At 34.8% G+C, this 19,388-nt stretch overlaps 3 protein-coding genes across 3 annotated transcripts; 1 reads left to right on the forward strand and 2 right to left on the reverse strand.

Moving 5' to 3' along the window:
• Positions 1 to 4,738: 4,738 nt before the first annotated feature.
• On the reverse strand, positions 4,739 to 6,693 carry LOC112497950 (protein FAR-RED ELONGATED HYPOCOTYL 3-like). Its single transcript, XM_025097806.1, has 3 exons — positions 5,989 to 6,693; positions 5,219 to 5,288; positions 4,739 to 4,860 (listed from the first exon to the last, which is right to left on the reverse strand). The coding sequence occupies exons 1-3, from the start codon at positions 6,691 to 6,693 to the stop codon at positions 4,739 to 4,741; spliced, it is 897 nt and encodes a 298-aa protein (XP_024953574.1).
• A 5,124-nt stretch (positions 6,694 to 11,817) lies between these two features.
• On the forward strand, positions 11,818 to 17,723 carry LOC102630534 (putative multidrug resistance protein). Its single transcript, XM_052434516.1, has 5 exons — positions 11,818 to 12,489; positions 12,671 to 13,128; positions 13,231 to 13,771; positions 14,064 to 16,027; positions 16,133 to 17,723. Exons 1-5 carry the CDS (start codon positions 12,346 to 12,348, stop codon positions 16,506 to 16,508), a joined length of 3,483 nt encoding a protein of 1,160 aa, XP_052290476.1. The 5' UTR covers positions 11,818 to 12,345; the 3' UTR covers positions 16,509 to 17,723.
• On the reverse strand, positions 17,687 to 18,504 carry LOC102630232 (protein NDR1). The gene has a single exon (XM_006475151.4). It carries the CDS (start codon positions 18,339 to 18,341, stop codon positions 17,724 to 17,726), a length of 618 nt encoding a protein of 205 aa, XP_006475214.1. The 5' UTR covers positions 18,342 to 18,504; the 3' UTR covers positions 17,687 to 17,723.
• Positions 18,505 to 19,388: the final 884 nt, after the last annotated feature.

Raw genomic sequence — 19,388 nt, forward strand, 5'->3', positions numbered from 1 at the left:
TCTGTTGACTATTTTATTATTTTATGTTTTAATTATTTAACTTTATTTCATTATGATTTATCCTCATTAACAAAAATTAATTAATTTTTTTAAATGTTAGGGTCGGTTCAGTTCAAGTTGGGGCATGTAGGACCCGAACCTGACCTGAATTTGATTGGGCCTTAATATTTAAGCCTGAACGTGACCCTTGACTTTTAAATTCGGGTGAAAGTCTAAAAATTTTAGATGAGATCAAATTTTTTTGCCATCCCTCTTCTATGATGGAGTATTCGTACAATAATGTCATTGTTTTTTATATAAAATTTAATCGGCCACCACTTCTATTTTAGGATCCACTATTTATTATATGATAGAGCACTATAGGCTTGACTAGCATCTCTTCAAACCCTATTTCACGTAAGCAATGAGAATTATTGAAAAATTATAAATTAGTCCACAAATTTATCACATATCTCAAATTTGTCTCTTGGTTTTTAATTCTAAATTTTGCCTATTGCCTCTCATGTTTAGGATTAGCAAAATTTCCCAAATCTCAATCAGGATTCCAAATCTGACCCTTTCAGTATGAAATTTTGTCCTAATTTACTATTTAAGTTGGGACTCGGGGCCCAATTTATATTGATTCATTGTTCAAGATGAGATTTGAGACATTCAAAAATCCTAAAATCTAGGTTTTTAAAAAAGTACAACAAATCGGTTTGATGAATCACATGAATTTGACATGTTAGTTTTATGTGTACTATACGTTTGTTTGAAAAATAAAAGATATATGGCATGCCAGCCATAAAAGTATGATAACTTGATCACATGCATATAACATGTCGTTTATAACATAATCTGCAGCATATGATAACAAACTTATGTGATCCAAGAACGATTAGGGATCCCAATTGGTATTTAGGATTTTAATTGAGAGGGATTGAGACACATTTTTTTATTCTGGTTTACTATTTGGGATGGACAAAATTAGGATTGACAAATTTTGGCCAATCCCGTCCCATTGCTAACCCTGCCCATGTCCATGCATAGATAGTAAAGTAGATAGTCTCAACAAGGCGAGAACATATAAGTTTTCAATTTCTTTTTTTTTTTAATATGTTATAGATTTATAATATATTGTTATTAATCTAAAACTTAGAGTAGGGGTGTCAAAAACACCCACTCAGGCTAAACTTAGGTGATGCAAGCCAGGTAATACCCAGCCCTGGGGATGAGACCGGGCCAGTTCCGAGCATCACCTGATAAGCCTGAGGTCCGACTTGGAACCCGAATTTTGTTTAAAAATATTTTAAAATATATAATATTTTAAATAATTATATTCATTTGACCCATCTATTACATTTATGTAAAATTTTAAGCATTTAAAGTTTATATTTCCATGTCCAATTTTATTAAAATAAATTTAAAAATTATAAAAGTATAAAAAAAAATATACGTATATAATATTATAAAATATAAAATCCAAGCATAAAAATCTAAATTAAAAAACCCTGCCTGATGTTGGGCTTTTTAAGACCAGCCTGGTTGTCTAAAAAATATATCCAGGCCGAGTTTGGGCATTGTCATAATTAGGTCCGGACCTGAGTTTTGTCATCCCTAACTTAGAGTAGAACTACCATCTTTAACACAAGAAAATAAAAACCCTATAAGAATTTTATCACTCTCAATTTAAAATAATTAAGTACTACTAAAATAAAACATAATTGATGCATATATTAGACCAAATCAGGAAAAATCTATGAAAAAAAGAAAATTATCATGAATGTGATCATATTTTACAAACCAAGAATACCTGTCCGAATAATAATTTATTAAATATCAATTAACTAATTTTTACTAAATTAATAATTTTTTCATGATCCTAATGTTATTAATTTATTAAGGTTGTAGTGTTATACACGTGTATTATAATTATGAAATGCCATTATGAAATATTTATGGGCATGTAATAACGTTTTACTATTTTACAAAATTGCATCAATGACAAAAATCCAGCCCAACTCTTTTTATTACTTCGCCCACTGGGCTGGGCCGTGCGAAATGCATCGGTTTGTCCGTTGTCCATCAAGACACTTCCACACCACTCGCAGTGATCGATTTTATGAAATTTTTCTCAATCATGATGGTAAGAAACTCGGATTTTAAAATTACTTTATCAAAACTCGTCATGAAGTCAACATATGCAATTTATATTTATGATGGGTTATATATATATATATATATATATATATGGGGGCAGATTAGCAGCCCGTTAAAATTATATCTATTTTTATACTAATTTATAACCATTAGATTTACGACATATCAATGGTCAAGATTTTGAGAATTTAATAAAATAAATGTTTAACAATAACAATAATTAATGTACTGTCTCTCTCCTTATCAATTTCCTTATAAACTTAATTTCTCTCTCCTAAGTTTTCTCATTGCTAAGTCTTTACCCATTGAATGTATCATTAAAAAAATCCAAAATTTAATTTTTATTACTAATGTTTAAGAATCCATCTCAGGATGACAATGAAGCGTTTCAAAGTTAATGATTTTTTCAAGAAATTTAAAAGGTTAAGGCTAATAGGACCGTATATGGGGGTTCTTAGATTTTTTTTTTGTTACGATGTGTACAATTTTTTTGTTTTTGTTATTTGGATTACCAAGCAGTGGAATAAGGGTACGGAAAATGCTAAGGAGCAAGAGGAACGAGAGAATGACGAGAGAAACGACATTCTCTCCTGTCGTTTCGCTTCTCGTTCCTCTCGCTACATAAAACATTAAAATAATAAAAGAATGAATAAAAATGAATAAAGAAAGACTACTTTATCGCTTCGTGCAGAGGGAAAGGAAAATGCTAAAGAGCGAGAGGAACGAGAGAATGACGAGAGAAACAACATTCTCTCCTACCGTTTCGCTTCTCGTTCCTCTCGCTACATAAAACATTAAAATAATAAAAGAATGAATAAAGAAAGACTGCTTTATCGCTTCGTGCAAAGGGAAATCTTATCTACTTTCCATTCCAGCCCTCACCTTCCTCTCTCCCTCGCGGCTTCCGGCGTGCCTCACCAGCTTCTGTCTCCCTCACGCTTCCAGAAGCTCCCTCACGCTTCCGGCTTGCCTCACCAGCTTATGTCTCCCTCACGGTTCTCTCCCCCCGACGCTTCTCTCTCCCTCACGGTCCTTTCCCTAGCACTAGTAATCTCGATTACCTTTGCTTCGTACAAAAAATGAAGGCTCTGCACTAGTAATTTTTTTTTCTGGACTAAAGTTCTTTAATGAAAAGGCTGCTGGCTAGCTGTTCCTCCTCCTCCGAGGTATCTTATTTGTCTTTTATTTTTTTGTTGCTTTTGGGAAACAATGTCTTTGCTCTCATTGTTTGTCGCTCTTGTTTCATTTAATTTTTTTGACACTTTTATTTTCTCGGTTTTGTTCTGTTTGGTTTAATATTTTTTGGTTATTCTGCGATTAATAAGTTGTTTGATATTTTCTAGTTTGGATCTAATTTAAGAACTTTTGTCAGTTGGAGTTTTGTTATTTAGATCTGAATGACTTGAAAATGCAAATGTGTTAGCCTTATGGGCAAGAATCAATTTTGATCAGTGCTGAGGAAATTGCAACAATTTTGAGGTTTATGTCAATTGTATGTATTTGCAAGGGTTGATTTTGTCATTTTTGTTCATTAGATAATTTACTGGCACTATCATTGTTGATTTAAGCTGTTGATGAAATCATTTACTTCAGCCGTCTAATTGGTTTTACATTTTTCTTTGCTTGTTCTTTCTCTGATGGAAGTGGTTGAAATTGAAACTTGTACCCGTATATATATATATTTTTTCAGAAGGAAGTCATCTTTGCGGGCATGATGGTTTATTAAACATTTGTTTGAAATTTATGGTTCCTGTCAATTGGGATATAATGGTTTGTTTGTTCTTGTCATATGAAGTGGAAAAATGTAATTGTTTGGTAAAAGAATATGTGGAATCAAATATCTTTGGATATAACGGCAATTTATAGTGGATTAATTGCATGCTTGGTGTAATTTTTGCTCTATTTTTAACAATCGATTAATTGCATGGTTGCTGTAATTTTTGCTTTGCTCTGTTTTTAACTTCTAGGATTGTATGCCTGCTGTTTTTTTATATTTTGGCAGTTTAAGTAGTTTATGAATGACGATGTCATCTAGTACAAATGAAACTCGGAATTCATTGCAAATATGTAACGAATGCAATGAACAAATAGAGTTGTTCACGTCACGTACTACAAAGAATCCAAATTACAACTTTTGAAAATGTAGAGGATGTAAGAAATTTGAATGGGAAGAAGACCATAAATGTAGTGAAGAGAAAATTGATTTGTTAGTGGAGGAAGTTAAAAAGTTGGCATTGGAGATTGAATGGTTGTCTGTTAAGTTTCAATTATGTAAAGCGCAGAGGGGATTGTTTAATGATGAACTTCGCAGAAGACAAACACCATGTTATGATTTGATTAGAATACATATAATTATTTTACTATGTTTTATATTCGAGAATTTTTTTTAAATTCTTTTAATTTGTACTATGAATTGAATTTACTATTGTAATTATAATTCATATCTAAAAAAATGCAACAATTGCTAACGGACCCAATAATAAACCATATATATTGGAAAATGAAAAAAAATGCAAATGCCAACAAACAAAAACAACACAATAACCAAACATTTGAAATGATTTTTTAATTTGCCACTTTTTCTAACTTAAATCCTAATTCAGACAGTTCTATCATTCCATGCAAATGCCAACAAACAAATGCCAACACAATAACCAACACAATAACACAAGAAACCGTCAACCAATACAATAACACAAGAAATTGTCAACCAAATAGAAACTGAAAAATACAGCAAAAACCCACAAAGAAAAACAAAGAAAAAAGGAAATCATTAATTACACTTCCGCTGTTGGCTAGTGAAGTAAAGAAAATTGAAAGGAAACTTTTTGGGTCACCTATAAGGAATTATTTGTAGTGAAAGGAAATTTATTCTGTAGTGAAAATACTCGTAAACATTAACACAAATGTAAGTGAAAATAATCGAAACAAGTTAAAGTCAAACATAAATTTGTCGTCTCAAGCCAAATCTAACTGAAATGATAATGAAAATAATCGAAACAAATATAAGTCAAACATCAATTGCGGCGATTGTTGTCTTCATTACATTGTTGATGTAACAATTGTTGAAAATTCCCACTTGCAGATCCTTCATACGTCATCGAAGGAGAAGAATAATGTGACTGCAAAGCATACAGTGGGACTGGTTGCTATAATACACAAGAAATTAAAATATCATTATACATTATAAAAATTTGACAACGTAAAATATAAGTATGCATTAAGAAATTTATAAATATAAGTATACTTACCGTGTGCTAGCTATAAGGAATTGGCTGGTAAATATTATTTCCACCAACTTGAAATGGGTATACAGGTACCAAAAAAAAATTGTTAAATTCATATTAAAATTGTAAAATTAAAATTTACTTGTGAATTTGTTTCTTACATTATAATAGCCTAAACTCCCGTGCTGATTGAGATTTGCATTTACATTGCTTCCTTCGTGAAACGTCTACATATACTCAACAACATACTTAGTTACATATGTTAAAAATAGTTGAACTAACATTAATAATAAAAACTCAAAAAAATATATCATTGCCATGTTGCTCTGCTGTGTGGAGACTTCATTAGCCATTTCAAAAGATGCTGAAACATTTTCTTACAAATCCTGTAAAATTATAATATACAATGTAATTAAGAAAAAATTAAGATAAAAGATAAAATGAAATTATAAAACATATATATGCATTCAAACAAACCTTATTTTTTTTCGGCTGTCTTGTTCTTTTGGGCAGGTTTTTTTCGGAGTGAAGATTGTTTCCTCAAACGAGGAGGATGCCCTTTACGACGTGCCGTTATTGGATCATTAATTACATGTTCGATGTTGTTGCTGCTACAACTTACTTCACCAATAGCTGTTGTTTCCACACTTGCACACCGAATTTGCTTGGACAGATCCTTCATTATTTTATTAATCAAATCCAACACAAATTTATAACTACTCTCATCATCAATAGCTATGTTTGCAACCTCAGTGAAATCAGTACATATTTTGTCATATCTCTCTTGTTGAATGGATAAATTCTGCATACCATAACTAACTTTCACTTTACTATAACATCTCTTCACATCTTTCCTCCACCTTGATAAAATGTACATCTCTGGAAGTATTTCAATACCATGCCGTATCAGCACTGAAAGGGCATGTCTACAAAGAATTCCCCTAAAGCAGATACAACTAACTTCACATTCAGTTTCATCAAACGCAACCTCAAAGTTTTTTTTCTTTCCTTGTCCAAGTGATTCACTGATTTCATAAATTGACCCAACAGAATCCACTATATCACAATACATCAGTGCATTTAATTCTTGCTGGAATTCTTTGAACTTAGCAATTGTGTACATCTTCTCAACTTGTTTCTCTATCTCATATCTTGTTACACACGGAGTGTTTTTACTGAAACACTTGGCATATGCTTGCCATTCCAATTCAGCTTTCCTTCGCAATGCATTTTCATATTGCTTCACAAACTGCTTTAAATTTGTTTTTGAGTTAACAAACCCATCAAAAAATGCATTCATACTTTCACTTCGCTGCGTTGTTGACATTCATGCCCAAAAACTGTCTTTTAAATAGCATGGAACCCAACGATACCTCTCATCATATAAACCATTTAACCAAGCATTATCCCATAAATTATATGTTGTAATCATGTCATTCCAATCTTCCTCAAATGCAGCAGGGCTCAACGAATCATAAACAACAGAAAGTAACAAAGAAATAATACCTTCATGTTCTTTAAAAGCCCCTAACTTTTCAAGCACCTTCTTCATTATATGCCACAAACACCATCGATGCCTAATCGTAGGAAAAATATTCTCAATTGCCTTTTACATTGCTTTATCTTGATCAGTAATAATACCAATGGGAGGAGAATCGGACATGCATGATAGCCATGCCTCAAATAGCCACGTAAAATGTCTCCGTATCCTCGTGAGAAATCAATCCGTATCCTAACAAAATAGACTGCCCATGATGATTAACTCCAACAAAAGGGACAAACGGCATATCATACTTGTTCGTAAGATACGTGGTGTCAAATGTTACAACGTCTCCAAAATATTTATAAGCTGCCTTACTCCTCCGATCTGCCCAAAATACATTCTTCAATCGATCCTGCTTATCCAAATCAATGTTAAAAAAAAATCTATCGCATTCAACTTGTTTTGTCTTGAAGTACTTTAAAATTGCCATAGCATCTCATTCTCCAAGCTGTAATCGTCTTGCTTTATTAATAAAATTTCTACAATCTTTTTCTAAAAATGACACATTTTCATGCCCACCAGCTTCGACAACAATAAAATTAAAATTTTGAGCAATATTAATTCCCTCAGAATCATTCATTTCAATTCGCTTTTTTACACTTGCACTAATTCTACGGTTACAAGGGAAATATCTTGCTTTGTCCAGACTCGATCCATGATTATGCTGAAGGTTTAAAGTTCGAAGAATCCATTTTCCCTCTTCATTTACACAACCTCCAATTTTAGTTTCACAACTAGTTTTCACAACAGGCTTCAACTTCAGCATATTACTAGATCTACTATCTGCTTTGCCGCTACGGCCACATGCAAATGTCGCATATTTTACAGTCTCATCGCTCCCTTTCTTACTTGTTAGCTTCTTCACAGGAAATCCTTCTTGTCTACCATACGCTTTGTAAAACTCAAACATTTCCTCATAACCATTGAATAACATGCCAAGAGTTGGCTCAAATTTTTTCCAGTGGCACATCTTCAATTACACGCTCATTTTCAAAATTTTCCATTCCTACAAAATAATTAACATTATATTCAGTTTCATAAAAATTAAATTTACAAAATTTCTAAAATAAATAGTATTGAAATAAAACAAAATTCATAACATAACCCGCAACTAAATTTACATTGCTTAAATTCCAGAAGCTTACATTCCAACGAGACCCACCAAAATTTCTAAAACAAATAGTATTGAAATAAAACAAAATTCATAACATAACCCACAACAAAATTTACATTGCTTAAATTCCAGAAGCTTAAATTCCAACGAAACCCACCAACAACACCAAAAAAAAAAAAAGCTTAAATTCCACAATACGTGCTAGATCTTTCACATAATAGAAAATTAAAACAAAAAGAACAAGCTGAAAAAATCCACCGCTCACTTAATGTTTGCCGAGAGAGCCGAGAGAGGGGGAGAGGGAGGAGGCCGTGACTGGTTGTTGGCTGGAGGGAGGAGGTGGTGAACAGTTGCTCAGGCTGGAGAGGGAGGTCATGATTTGCGTGAGAGAGGAAAGTGAAGAGTGAAGCCTGCGTGAGAGAGAGAGAGGAAAGTGAAAGTTGAGAAAGAGGAAAGTGAAAGTGAAGCCTGCGTGAGAACTGAGGAAAGTGAAAGTGAAGCCTGCGTGAGAACGAAAGTGAAAGAAAGAGGAAAGTGAAAGCTGGGGAAAATGAAAGAGAGAAAAGTGAAAGATGGATTTCACACCATTTTTTTTATTCATTTTTATTTATTTTTTTAATGTTTAATGAGTGAGAGGAACGAGAGGAGAAATGGCAGGAGAGAATGTCGTTTCTGTTGTCCTTCTCAATACCTAGCAGCACTTTAAGGGTACATAGTTATGGGCAAATCAAAGAGGTTGAAGTGACTGAAAGTTGATGGAGCGTTGATGATGGATAAGAGGAGAGTTGAATTTTTAAGTGAGAATTAAAATGGGTGTGATTTGATTGATGGTGGTGATTGGGTATGGAATGAGAAGTACCCTTTGTATTAATATGCAGATTGTAATTTTTTTTTTTTCATACAAAGGATTTCGGTGTATTGAAAATGGGAGGCCTGATAATTTCATAAGCAAGCCATTCCTAACTGTTGATTTTTTATTTTTTATTTTTTATGTTACATTCAATGGATGCTTAGCCATGAGAAGAGAAAAATAAAAAGAAATTAAGAAAATTTAGGAAAGAGAAAAAATTACCGAGAAAAATTAGGAGAGAGAAATTAAGTTTTAGATGAAAACTTATGAAGAGAGAAAAATACATTAATTACTATTGTTATTAAGTATTTATATTATTAAATTCTTAAAATCTTGACCGTTGATGTGTAGTAAATCTAATGGTTATAAATTAGTGTAAAAATAAATGTAACTTTAAGGGACTGCTGATCCGCCCCTATATATGCATATATATATGTGTGTGTGTGTGTGTATAGGTTATAATAGACGAGCACAATGATGGGTAATAGTGTCACGTGACAATCTATTATTAGAGAGGTTGTGAGTATCAATATATAATCTTTTGATGAAAGGTACCCTAATTATACTTTTGATGCAAAGAATCTGGTCAAACTTCCTTTTTATTTCAAGTTAGTGATTTTGCATTTAAAAGGTAAAAGATGACCATTAATAGAATGACACGTGGATACATTGAGGGTAAATATAAGGTCACATCAGACTTAATCCAATATTTAGGACAACGTTTAAGATTGAACACTTAATTTTTTTTTGTCTTAATCACGAGGTATCCTAGGAAGGGCCTCAATCGTGGGAGGCACCTTTAAGCCCGTACCACAACCCAGACTATAAGTCCCCGCTCGAACCGGGAGGCATATGTTCTTCCAACAAAGACGACTTCCCTGCCACTTGAACTAGGGAGCAAACTCAGTCAAGCCACTTAAGGGGACTCCATTGCCAGTGTCTAATAACATAGTCACTAATAGTTACACATGCTAAAGTTTTATGAGTCATGGGAAAATTTTTACAGGTTTGACCAAGCCTACCTTGTTCAATTATTGTGTGTAAACACTACATACACTTCGGAAAAAAGAAAATTACAGTAGTGCCTGCTAATAATAAAAAAACGAGAGATATATACAAATGTTGTTTTTCTTGTGAAACGTATCTGTAGAAATATGAAAGTATTTAGTTAACAAGTCATGCTCGAAGAAATTAATATGAAAGTATTTTTATGATTGCAACATTTCTCAATTACTACGTACCAAGTGGCCCTCATTCTGAGGAGGAATTAGTTTCAACTGATCATATTTTGTTTTCTGCTGAGAATTCATTGATCCCTTCTCCATTTCTTTTGTTTCCATCCTTCCTTTCATATAATGCATGCAAGAAAGATACAAGAAGAGAAGGGGCTAATTTATAATATAGTGTTGATTTAGTCCAAAATTCTGAACTTTATTTAAATTTTAAAAAATTATTAAATCTTACGGTTTAATAGTATAATGTCATTATATTAATAAAACATGTGATTTAATGGTTTTCACAATTAATCAGATCACACTCTTCAATAGATTTTTCAGATTTTAACAAATCCAACGTCCTGTATTGGAATATTTTTAATTTATAATAAACTAACAAAACAATCATTTGATATATAAAATAAATAAATCACATACATGCAACTCAGATAAAAGGATGCCATTGCTATAGATCAAGTAAAATTTTAAGCAGAGAGGATAAGAAATTTGATAATTTCTGTCTGCCATCGGAAGTTTTGGCATATGAATTATTACATTTGTAAGTTTAAGCACTAGAAAAGTTTGACACAAATAAATGGTGTTGATTCAGAAATAAAATCATGCAAAAATCTAAGACTAAAAGAGTATTTCCTAATAGCTATGAAGAATACATTAGCACAAACACATAATTTCTTGATCATTGGCTGCAATAAATTGCAACTCGAAAAGCTGGCATAACAAATGCTTTTCTTTAACATATAAGCACTACAAGTGCTAAAAAAATTGATTAAAGTTTTTTTTCTCAAAATTTTTTATTTCTTCCTCTTTTTTTTTTTAAAAAAATTCGAACTCAAATAAACAGTCAAATAAAATTAGTTTAAAACCATTGGGTCAGACCTACGGGAACTTATGGTATCTTGTGTGGTTAGTAAACTTCTTGTTCGATCGTACAAGACATTTTTTTGTATTCTAAATATCAAATTCTGAAAGATTTAAATTTCCTAGGCAAGCATAGAATCTTTCTAAAAGTACACGTATAGCAAGTCGGCCACAAGAAAATATACTTGCTGGTCCAACCCAAGAGAAAATACATCACAGTAAAAACAATTGCACAGATGTAAAACAGACAGAACTGTCAGTAATAATTTAATATGAAAATGTGTCTTGGGTTGCCGTTCCAGGAAGAAAAATTCTTACTAATCGCCATAACAATTTGTTTTTTAACCCCTGGAAGAGTGTGCTCGTTGCAGGCAAGAGCAAAGTGAACGAAAAAGCCAAGTAAATATGAAAATATATGAATACTATAATAAAACCAAAGTAATTTGCCTTGCTTTGGCCGTGCATGAAGGTGTGCACAAAGTCATTTTGCTTCAGAATTGTCAAATCAATTAAGGTCCTTATCAGTCAGTCATCACCAGCTAAACATTAACGTCAACAATGATCATACAGATTTTAGAATAATTCTAACAAGAACTTAGATCAGTATGTGGACAAAACAAACAGTAAGTCATTAAACATGAATAGCATGTACTGGAATTATGGAAACCATGCATAATAAATTCTTGTCCCAGCTGCCAAGATGTAAAAACAATTAATCGCCGGCTAGCATAAAACAATTATTTAAAATATAAGGGCCAGCCAATGAGAGCAGAGCACAAGAATGAAGAATATAAAAGGTAATCTCTGTTAGAACGAAGAAGTACTAATGAAGTTGTTACAACTTTGAAAAATTACACATATTATCTTCTACCAGGAGGATTAAAAAGAAAAAAAATGGGGGGAAATGATGGCTTGTTTCGATATGCTGATGGCAAAGACAAGTTGTTGATGTTATTTGGAACTATAGGCAGCATTGGTGATGGAATGCAGTATCCTCTCATGGTGTTTGTGCTTAGCTTTGTGATCAATGATTATGGAAATCCCAGTAGTAGCTCGTTGTCGAATGATACTGTAGATAAGGTATGTATTTTGAGTCCTGTTTGTAAATTTCATCATTTTTAGTACTTTACCTTGCTAATAATAACTTGTTACCATAATGTTTTTTGTTTTTCAGTATACGCTCAGGCTGCTTTATGTTGCTATAGGAGTTGGACTTTCTGCTTTTGTTGGTAAGTTGAAACACTTAACTATCTTTTTGTTGGTCATTCGGACATAATAAACTGGAGTCAACCTTTTTTTTTTTTTTTTTTTGTCCTGGAATTTGTGCTTTTGTAGAAGGACTTTGTTGGACAAGAACTGCGGAGAGACAGACTTCCAGAATGAGAATGGAGTACTTGAAATCTGTCCTAAGACAAGAAGTTGGTTTCTTTGACACTCAAGAGCAAGGTTCTTCCACAACCTTCCAAGTTGTCTCGACCATCTCTAATGACTCCAATTCAATCCAAGTTGCAATTTGCGAGAAGGTTCGCTTTTAGTATCATGATTCTTTCCTCGTATTGGTTGCATGTTTATAGTAATGAAGCTACTCATGCTGTGATATGTAAACCTGATAACTCGGTGATCAATCTTGAAATGGATGCAATGTGTAGAGTAGTTTGTCTGTGACAATGTTCTGATAATAATATGCTCGTTTCGTTCATGTAGATACCCAACACCCTTGCATATCTATCAACTTTCTTCTTCTGCCTCCTGTTTTCCTTCATACTATCCTGGAGACTTTCATTGGCAGCGCTTCCTTTAACACTAATGTTCATAGTTCCGGGACTTTTATTTGGGAAGCTGATGATGGGAGTCATAATGAAGATGATTGAGTCATATGGGGTTGCTGGTGGGATAGCAGAACAAGCAGTTTCTTCCATAAGAACAGTATATTCATATGTAGCGGAGCACGAAACCCTAATTAGATTCAGCAATGCTCTTCAGAAGACTATGGAACTTGGAATAAAGCAAGGTTTCATAAAGGGTTTGTTGATGGGAAGCATGGGAATGATTTATGTAGGTTGGGCTTTTCAGGCTTGGGTAGGATCTTATTTGGTCACTGAAAAGGGAGAAAAAGGAGGTTCTATCTTTGTTGCTGGAGTCAGTATCATCATGGGAGGATTGTGAGTTAATTTCCCTTTAACTACTCTTAATGATAGGCTTGATTGTTAACAATTAAACCTTAATTCAGTTTCAGAACTGAATACTTTCTATTCTGTTTGCAGGAGTGTTTTGGGTGCACTCCCAAATTTAAGTGCCATCACTGAGGCAAAAGTTGCTGCTACTCGAATCTTTGAAATGGTTGACAGGACTCCTGCTATAGACACAGATGATAAAATGGGGAAGGCGTTGTCATATGTTAGAGGGGAGATTGAATTCAGGGACGTTTATTTTTGTTATCCATCAAGACCTGATACGCTGGTCTTACAAGGACTGAATCTTAGAGTTCCAGCCGGGAAATCTGTTGGACTTGTTGGTGGCAGTGGCTCTGGAAAGTCCACAACCATAGCATTGCTTCAAAGATTTTATGACCCTGTTGAAGGAGAAGTTCTTTTGGATGGATACAAAATAAGGAGACTTCACCTCAAGTGGCTGAGATCGCAAATGGGTCTAGTTAATCAGGAACCAGTCCTCTTCGCAACATCTATTACAGAGAATATACTCTTTGGGAAGGATGGAGCTTCCATGGATGATGTGATCAGCGCAGCTAAGGCTGCTAATGCACATGACTTCATCACCAAGTTACCAGATGGATATGAAACTCAAGTAAGCTTACTTCTGTCTCAGTTCAACCAATATTTTTAGGTTCCTGCTCTTGGGATATTAACTTCAGCTTTAAGCAATTTCAATAAGTAGAGACTTAAAAATAGTTATTTGAAGTACTTTGAATGATTTGTTTCAGATAATTTTCCTTTATAGAATGGCAGAACAGATTGCAACTTCTCACAGTCATACGAAGTTATGAACTTAGGAAAATTTTAGCTTGTTAGTCCAAAAAGCTCTTACTCCAGAAGTTTAGAAAACACCCTTCAATTTATGAATTTTTGTCATTTCCCAGGTTGGCCAACTTGGATTCCAGATGTCTGGCGGGCAAAAGCAGAGAATTGCAATTGCAAGGGCTCTAATCAGGGACCCAAAGATCTTGCTGCTTGATGAAGCCACTAGTGCACTAGATGCACAATCTGAAAGAATAGTACAAGAGGCAATTGATAAAGTATCAAAAGGGAGGACAACACTGATAATTGCTCACCGCCTCTCAACAATACGAACAGCAAATCTGATCATGGTTCTGAAAGCTGGCAAAGTGGTGGAATCTGGTTCACATAATGAGCTGATGAATCGCGGGGAAGGTGGAGAATACTATCAGATGGTAGAGTTGCAGCAGATGGCATCGGAAAATGACACCTCCAATGACACTTTCAATGATTTCAGCCATCAAATGGATGCAATAAATCTCTATAAGAGGACTATTGCTCCAAGTCCTATGAGCATGAGGTCAAGTGCTGCAAGCACACCAGCTTTAAACCCCTTCAGCCCAGCACTTTCTGTGGGCACACCCTATTCCTATACAATACAGTATGATCCTGATGATGATAGTCTAGGCGATAGGATCGATCAATCAAGTTATGCTACACCCTCACAATGGCGTTTGCTCAAAATAAACATGCCTGAGTGGGGAAGTGCATTGCTAGGATGCATAGCTTCAATAGGTTCTGGAGCAGTACAACCAATAAATGCTTATTGTGTCGGTTCTCTTATATCAATTTACTTCCGAACTGACAAGTCCGAAATCAAGTCCAAATCCAGAACCTTGTCACTATTTTTCTTAGGCGTTGCTGTTCTCAATTTCATCTCCAGCCTTCTCCAACACTACAGCTTTTCAGTTATGGGAGAAAAGTTGACAAAAAGAGTGAGAGAGAAACTACTAGGAAAGCTTATGACTTTTGAGATAGGGTGGTTTGATCAAGAAGACAATACAAGTGCAGCCATCTGTGCAAGATTAGCTACTGAAGCCAATGTGGTTCGATCCCTTGTTGGGGATAGAATGTCATTGCTGGTTCAAGCAATCTTTGGTTCTGTTTTCTCCTACATAGTAGGCCTGGTTCTTTCTTGGAGGCTTACACTTGTGATGATCGCGGTGCAGCCATTAGTCATCGGAAGCTATTATTCAAGAAATGTCTTGATGAAGAGTATGGCTGGAAAGGCACGAAAAGCACAGAAAGAAGGAAGCCAATTGGCGAGTGAGGCTGTAATTAACCACAGAACAATAACTGCCTTCTCGTCTCAGAAAAGAATATTGGGGCTATTCAAGGAAACCTTGAGAGGTCCAAAAGAGGAGAGTCTTAAACACTCTTGGTATTCTGGTATTGGCCTGTTTAGCTCTCAATTTTTCAACACAGCCTCAACAGCATTGGCTTATTGGTACGGTGGAAGGCTCTTGACACAAGAGTTAATAACCCCGGAACACCTTTTCCAAGCATTTTTGATACTGCTATTCACAGCATATGTCATTGCAGAAGCCGGAAGCATGACTTCTGACATATCCAAAGGAAGCAATGCTGTTCGATCAGTTTTTGCAATCCTAGACCGGAGAAGTGAGATTGATCCTGACAGCCCACAGGGCCGAGACATCAAAAGGCAGATGAGAGGGCGCATAGAGCTGAAGAATGTGTTCTTTGCTTATCCAACTAGGCCTGATCAGATGATCTTGAAAGGCTTGAGTCTTAAAATTGAAGCAGGAAAGACAGTAGCACTAGTGGGACAGAGTGGCTGCGGCAAATCTACCATTATTGGCCTACTTGAGAGATTTTATGATCCATTGAAGGGATCAGTGTTCATGGATGAACAGGACATAAGGAACTATAATTTGAAACAGTTAAGGTCACATATTGCATTGGTCAGTCAAGAGCCAACCCTTTTTGCTGGAACCATCCGCGAAAACATTGCCTATGGAAAAGCGGATGCCAGAGAATCCGAGATAAAAAAGGCAGCAGTTCTTGCCAATGCTCATGAATTCATAAGGTACGATACTAATAGCTTGAAAGACACAAATTCAGCCCACAAGACCCTCATATATGTATCATCAGCTTGTTTATTGATCATATGAATTTGTTTTCCTAATTGTAGTGGAATGAAAGATGGGTATGACACATACTGTGGAGAAAGAGGAGTTCAGCTATCAGGGGGTCAAAAGCAGAGGATTGCACTTGCTCGAGCAATACTAAAGAACCCATCAATTCTGCTTTTGGATGAAGCTACAAGTGCACTTGATAGCGTATCAGAAAGCTTAGTCCAAGAAGCACTTGAGAAAATGATGATGGGAAGAACATGTGTAGTTGTAGCTCACAGGCTCTCCACAATACAAAAATCAGACACCATTGCTGTTATCAAGAATGGCAGAGTTGTGGAACAAGGATCACACAATGAACTCGTTGCCTTGAGTCGCGGCGGGGCTTACTATTCTCTCATCAAACCACAAGGCGGCAGCTCGCCTTTCCGCTAGAGTAGCGCCACAAAATGGATGAAAATTACACAATTATTGCTGCATACGTTATCTAGGCCGTCTCAGAAGTTAGGATTGTTTTAAGTATTATATGTATATATACGAGGATTATGCTTCTTTGATTTCCAATTTTCCATAAATCATTTTGCATGAGTTAAAAATGTTAAGAAACTTGAATGCGAAAGATCCTCGCAAAACAATTTGTGATCTGACATCACAATCTGAGAAATTGTTTAAGAAATTTTCTTGGTGTGCTGATTAATCAAATTCTTACTGACTCAATAAACACTTCATAATTTAATATTGACAGAACATACTCTGAAGCTTCCTGTGTATATCAAAAAATTGCTTTTCTACTAAGTCAAGTAGTATATGAACAAAATTATAAAACGCGTACCAAAAGCTTCTGCTTATCATCCCTGGTGAAATTGCCTGGAACTCTTCGAGGGGTATCAATCATAGAGCATTCGCTCTTAGAAATCTGACCTACGTGTCACGATTCCTTTGGCTGGCACCCTACAGTCCGGCTAATAAAATCATGACACATGATCCGTTGTGTACGACAACGTTCCCGATGGTATGCACGGTCAGCATGGAGTACCCTCCACTCTTATATTTATGCATATTAACTATTTTTTCTTTTTCCTTTTCCTTTTGAAAAATAACAAAACAAGTGCCTAACAGATGCAACATTGGACCAACTTTAAGTCGGTAGCATTTAAGACGAGATGAGTTAGAGATCATTATGATTTTGGCAGTGATGATGTCTCTTGTTGAAATTTATTGATTGGCAACTCTTTCTTTATTTAATTGAGGAACATGTTTGCCCATTTGGTCCAACAACCATTCTCTGCTTCACCAATATATTATGATTCAAGAGGCATCAAATTAAAAATAAGGAAAAAGAAGTATCATTAAACAAATGGGTGCTGAAAAAAAAAAAACAACTTACTAAACATGATTAAAAATTCATGTCTTTTTTAAGAAAGAAATAAGAATAATAATTACAATTTTTTTACTTGCAAAGAGCCATAAGTCAACTCATTGTCAATATAAAATTATTAATATATATATAGCACTGAAATTTGCCAATTGTACAACAATAATTTCTGTTTTCAAAAAATCATCATTAATTAATTAGCTCACACAACAAATTAATCCTAAGACAACGATTTCAAAATTTTCAATAAAAACACAAAAAATTAAAAATTAAAATTAAGCAAAAATCAAGACAAAAAAATACAACAATATTCCCACACAACAACAATAATAGCTCACATTATTTGATCCTGAAGAACTGAGCTTAATGTTCTTTTTGTTGACTTTGGTACCATTAACGTTGACTTCAACGTCAGCCCCAACAGCGATCTTGTGCCTCTTCGTCTTCCATGCAATGATCTTGAACCTCACCGCCGTCACCAAATCCACCCGGAAAACCGCCGACCCATTTGCAAAAACCGCCCGGGAAACCACTTTCTGATCGGTCGGCGCAGTTCCATTCTTGTGAGCAGTCTTCTTGTGCCCCTGATAAAACCTCCCAATCACGGACGTGCCGATGATGTGGCTTCGATTGGGGAAGTCATAAACGGTGACGTTTACGTCGTCGTAGTAGACTCCCTTGTCTTTGTTGGTGTTCTCGAGCTTTAACTGAAACTGAAGTGTCGTGTTGTTTCGGTTGTTTGATGATTTGTCGAGGGCAGGAAGGTAAAATCCTTCTATGGAACACTTGGGGTTGGAAGTGCGTAGACTCAGCCACATGAAGAGTGAGGTCAGCCCTAGGGTGAAGATGAAGCTGCAGCAGCAACGGCAGCACCCACCGGCGTTTTCTGACATGAGGGGCAAAGTTGTAAATAGTGATCAAACGGAGGGCAAATTGTGAAGAAGGGAAATGAGATATATGCTGAAGATGGAGAATCAACGGGAATAAAGAGAAGGGACTTATAAGGGGCTGTCTTGTTTTTCTTCATAAAGAAGACACTTGGGATAATTCTATTTGTCTATTCTCTTTTACTTTATGTTTGATAGAGTTGCGCGGATGATTTTTGTATACGTATTATGATTGGCCATGTGGTGCAAAGCGGTTGGTGGGGATGAGAGAATTTGGGGCTGTTCCGGTGATTGAATCATTGCGTTTGATTTATGGTATAATTTATAAAAAATTGAAAATTACTAAAAATATATATATATCTTGAAGTTGGGAATGATAGGCACAATTACAATTTTGGAACAATTAAGCTGTAGATATGTTGGTCAAGTCAACAGTCAACACACTTGATCTGACTACTCAGAATCTTGCAAGTGGCATACTCATGCCTGAACAGACAAATAAAATAAAAATAAGAGAAAAAGGTTAGTAGTTTGTCTAAGATAAGAGTGTAATATGTTTTCTCTTGATTAAAAAAAAAAAAGAAGGAAAATGTAATATGTTTCAAAGAACGTGTAATGTGTATCGCTTATATAATCCGAGATGGTTTGAGCGACAAGTATTTATAAAGAGTAATAACAAAATCACAGATTTCTATATAAATTTATGTGACATAACTATAATAATTAAATAAAAATATTTTTTTTTCATCAAATTAATACAATTATTTCTCATTAATTTGCATACAAATTTGTAATTTTATCATTAGTCTTTTGTAAATAATTGGTGTGTTGTTACGCGGAAAGTGAGGGAAATATCGAACCCGTGATCTTTTTACAATATTGGGCTCAGCTTGGGTAGAATCTGCCTATATGTAATGTAACTGTGGTACGTGTAGATTCGAGGCAGGTATAATTGAGAACCATGCAGGAAAAAAGAGCCCAAATTGAAGGTTTACCACTTGGGCCTTATCTTTGGGCCCAAACAAAATAATATACTCATGAAAATATTTATGC

The sequence above is a fragment of the Citrus sinensis genome, chromosome 9, assembly GCF_022201045.2.
Source record: "Citrus sinensis cultivar Valencia sweet orange chromosome 9, DVS_A1.0, whole genome shotgun sequence".
In the NCBI taxonomy this organism is placed as follows: Eukaryota; Viridiplantae; Streptophyta; class Magnoliopsida; order Sapindales; family Rutaceae; genus Citrus; species Citrus sinensis.